The sequence below is a fragment of the Fukomys damarensis genome, unplaced genomic scaffold (genome assembly GCF_012274545.1).
Source record: "Fukomys damarensis isolate Sample0158 unplaced genomic scaffold, DMR_v1.0_HiC HiC_scaffold_24, whole genome shotgun sequence".
In the NCBI taxonomy this organism is placed as follows: Eukaryota; Metazoa; Chordata; class Mammalia; order Rodentia; family Bathyergidae; genus Fukomys; species Fukomys damarensis.
This window is the reverse complement of record NW_022900936.1, coordinates 53,083,786-53,086,830: the sequence shown is the minus strand read 5'-3', so window position 1 is coordinate 53,086,830 and position 3,045 is coordinate 53,083,786. Positions and strand designations below refer to the sequence as shown.

Here is a 3,045-nt window from a genome sequence, read left to right as displayed (position 1 = left end):
TTTTTTGAGATAGGGTCTCACTCTGTAGTTGAGACTAGCCTTGTACTCACTATGTCGCCCAGGCTAGTCTTAAACTCACAGCAATCCTCCTTCCTCAGCCTCCCGAGGGCTGGGATTACAGGTGTGTGCCACCATGCCCAGCTTTAAAACTTATATTTCTAGCAAGACATTTCTTCAGTCTTTCTCATTCACTTTCTTTTGCTGTACAGTAGCTATAAACTACATTTTCAGGGTAATATCAGTTTAAGACCACTGAATACATAGCTGATTATTTGTTTGTTTAAAGATTTGCATCAAAAAGCAAAAGTACAAGAAGAAAAGATTAAAGTCTTACAAAAGGAAAGGGAAGATAAGGAAGAAACCATTGGTATTCTTAGAAAGGAATTAAGCAGAACAGAACAGATGAGAAAGGAGTTGAGCATTAAGGTAAGACTTCCATTTTCATTTGCATTAGAATGGACATGTTATTTTATGGCCAAGCATAGTGACACTTGCCTGTAATCCTAGCACTCTGGGAGGCTGAGGCAGGAGGATTACAAGTTCAAATCTAACCTAGGCAATTTAACAATTTAATGGGTAGGGATATACCTTGGTGGAAAGGCCCTAGGTTCAGTCCTTAAACCACCATCACCACCAAAAAAAAAAGTTGTTTGTGAAAAGGGTGAATTTGGGTAAATTGATGTTCAGTGTTTTCATTAATTTTGTTTAAAAGATATTAGGACCTGAAAGCATTTCAGCTGTCATTTTCTGTGAGAGCTCTCTTACAATGTGAAAACCCTGTATTTCCTAAAATTATCAAATATTTATTAAATATATACTGTATGAGAGCTTTCAAGTATGCAAAGAATACAGAAATGAGTTTCTGGTACTTGGTATTGCATATATATATAAAATTTACTTGTAATATTTATAATTTAAAAATGAGGAAATGGATAAATATTTTGAATCTAAACCCAGTCTTGTTTCTTTATTAGTGTTATTGCATAAGTTGAATGACAGCTATAAATTGTGCTTGCTGGCCTTTTTAGTACCAGGAAGATGAGAACAGATTGGATTTAAAAGACTGACTTATTAAATAGCATGAGTATCAGAAAAAGTATAAAATTTAGCGCTACCACATTTATAGTTTTGGTGCATTTGCATGTGGTTGTCTTTTTAGTAATTCTCAATACTACATGTTTAGTTCAAAATGTAATTACCACTAAACTTAAATTTACCATATAATTTAATTAATTTAAATATGATACATATTTATGTGTCTTGAAATGATTGTCTTACAAATAAAGGATCTTAAAATATTTATGAAGAAAAAGCATGCTAAATTATTTTTCTTCTCAATTTTTTATCCCCTTTCCTAATTCCCTAGGCTTCTTCCTTGGAGGTTCAGAAGGCCCAATTAGAAGGTCGTTTGGAAGAAAAAGAGTCTGTGGTGAAACTTCAGCAAGAGGAGTTGAATAAACACTCTCACATGATAGCAATGATCCACAGTTTAAGTGGTGGAAAAATAAATCCAGAAACTGTGAATCTTAGTATATAAACATTATGACATTTTGAAATTTGTGATCTAGTGGCATTTTTTGTGTATTTATGTGTTTGAGAAGTATGGTTAAGGGAGGTAATCTGTGGCTCCAGAACAAGTGGAAATTATCTAATTATTAATTTAGTAAAGATCCTAATTTGATGTGTCTTTCATTTTGTCATTTGAATAGAAATTATTCTTTTAGTTTTGCTTTCTATTTTTAGCTTTTATTGCTTGAAGCGTTCTTTGGTTCTTGCATGAGAATATCCTTCCTAAGAAACCTCTATTTTTAAAGTTCTAGTCTGTTTTACTTATCTTACTTATTCTCATTTGGAATTACTATCATGGATTGCTAAACAACAAGGATACACTTTTATAAATGTATCATTAAATGAATATACTTACACAAACTAAGAGGATTTACTGGGTATGATCATCTTATGGAACCACCAAGGTAAATGTAGTCTGTAGTGACCACAGTGTCATTGCATAGAGCACATGATTATTTAGTTTTAATATTAAGCCTTCTTGATACAACAGTTTTAAAGATCAACAAATTAAAAACTTAACTATCAGTAGAGATGAGATGATATAGGACTAGAGAAGTTTATCTGTAAAGTAGCATAAAAGGAAATATCAGTGAATTTAAACAAAAGTAAGATTCTACATTTGAAAAAAAAAAGTGAATACTTTAGGAGACAGCTATCTTGTCAAAAGATTACATTGTCTCATAAAAAACTACTTGTGGTATCTTCGGCTTGTATTTCCTGTTTTGAAATGTTGCCTGTTGTCCGACCTGTATCACTTCCCATTATGAATTTCTTATGATTGTTACATAGGGGTAATTTGTATTCTGCCTTTACTAAATAGTTAGAATTGTATTTGTTGTTACTTGTAATGTGATACATATTTAATTTATAGTTTTTGATTGGGCCATTTTATTTTAAAGAATAGATTAAATATTCTTTTTTTTTTCCTACAAGGGAGTTATTCAGTGCAAAAGTACATTTGAATTGATTATTCTAAATGTACTTTAGAAAAGTTTTTATCTTAATTATTTTTATTGATTTTATTGGTATACTATTACAGCCATTATTTTATGCGCTTCTCTCTTTATTTGATTTAAGTGAATTTAGCTTCTGGTGTTTTTTTTGTTTTTACCAGGGAACCACTGAGCTAAATCCATGGCCCCTTTACTTCTGTTTTTAAACCTTAGTATATATGAATTTATGTTTAGAAATCAAAATATATTTTGCTAATTCCATTAAGAAATACAAAGCTATAATAGTTTTACATACTTACATACATTTCGTTCAGTTCTGGAATTTTTGAAAAGTCTTATACAAAGTAAAACATTTTAAATTACTACTTCTTTTGAAATTGCATTTTAAATTTAATATGAAAAGAGTCTTTAAATAGATGGCTATAATTAAAGAACAAAATGTTCTTTTTGTTTGTTTTGTTTTCGTTTTGTTTTTTTGAGTCTGGGCTGGCCTCGAACTCATGCCAATTCTCCTGCCCTACCC

At 30.9% G+C, this 3,045-nt stretch overlaps 1 protein-coding gene across 1 annotated transcript in view; it reads left to right on the top strand.

Annotated features, from left to right (window-relative positions):
• Cip2a (cellular inhibitor of PP2A) overlaps positions 1 to 1,708 on the top strand; it is a 35,653-nt gene extending 33,945 nt beyond the window's left edge. The window contains exons 20-21 of the mRNA XM_010630154.3: positions 287 to 426; positions 1,367 to 1,708. Of these exons, the coding sequence (XP_010628456.1) occupies positions 287 to 426; positions 1,367 to 1,537 (311 nt within the window). The 3' untranslated portion in view covers positions 1,538 to 1,708. The remainder of the gene's footprint in view (positions 1 to 286; positions 427 to 1,366) is intronic.
• The last annotated feature ends 1,337 nt before the right edge of the window (positions 1,709 to 3,045 follow it).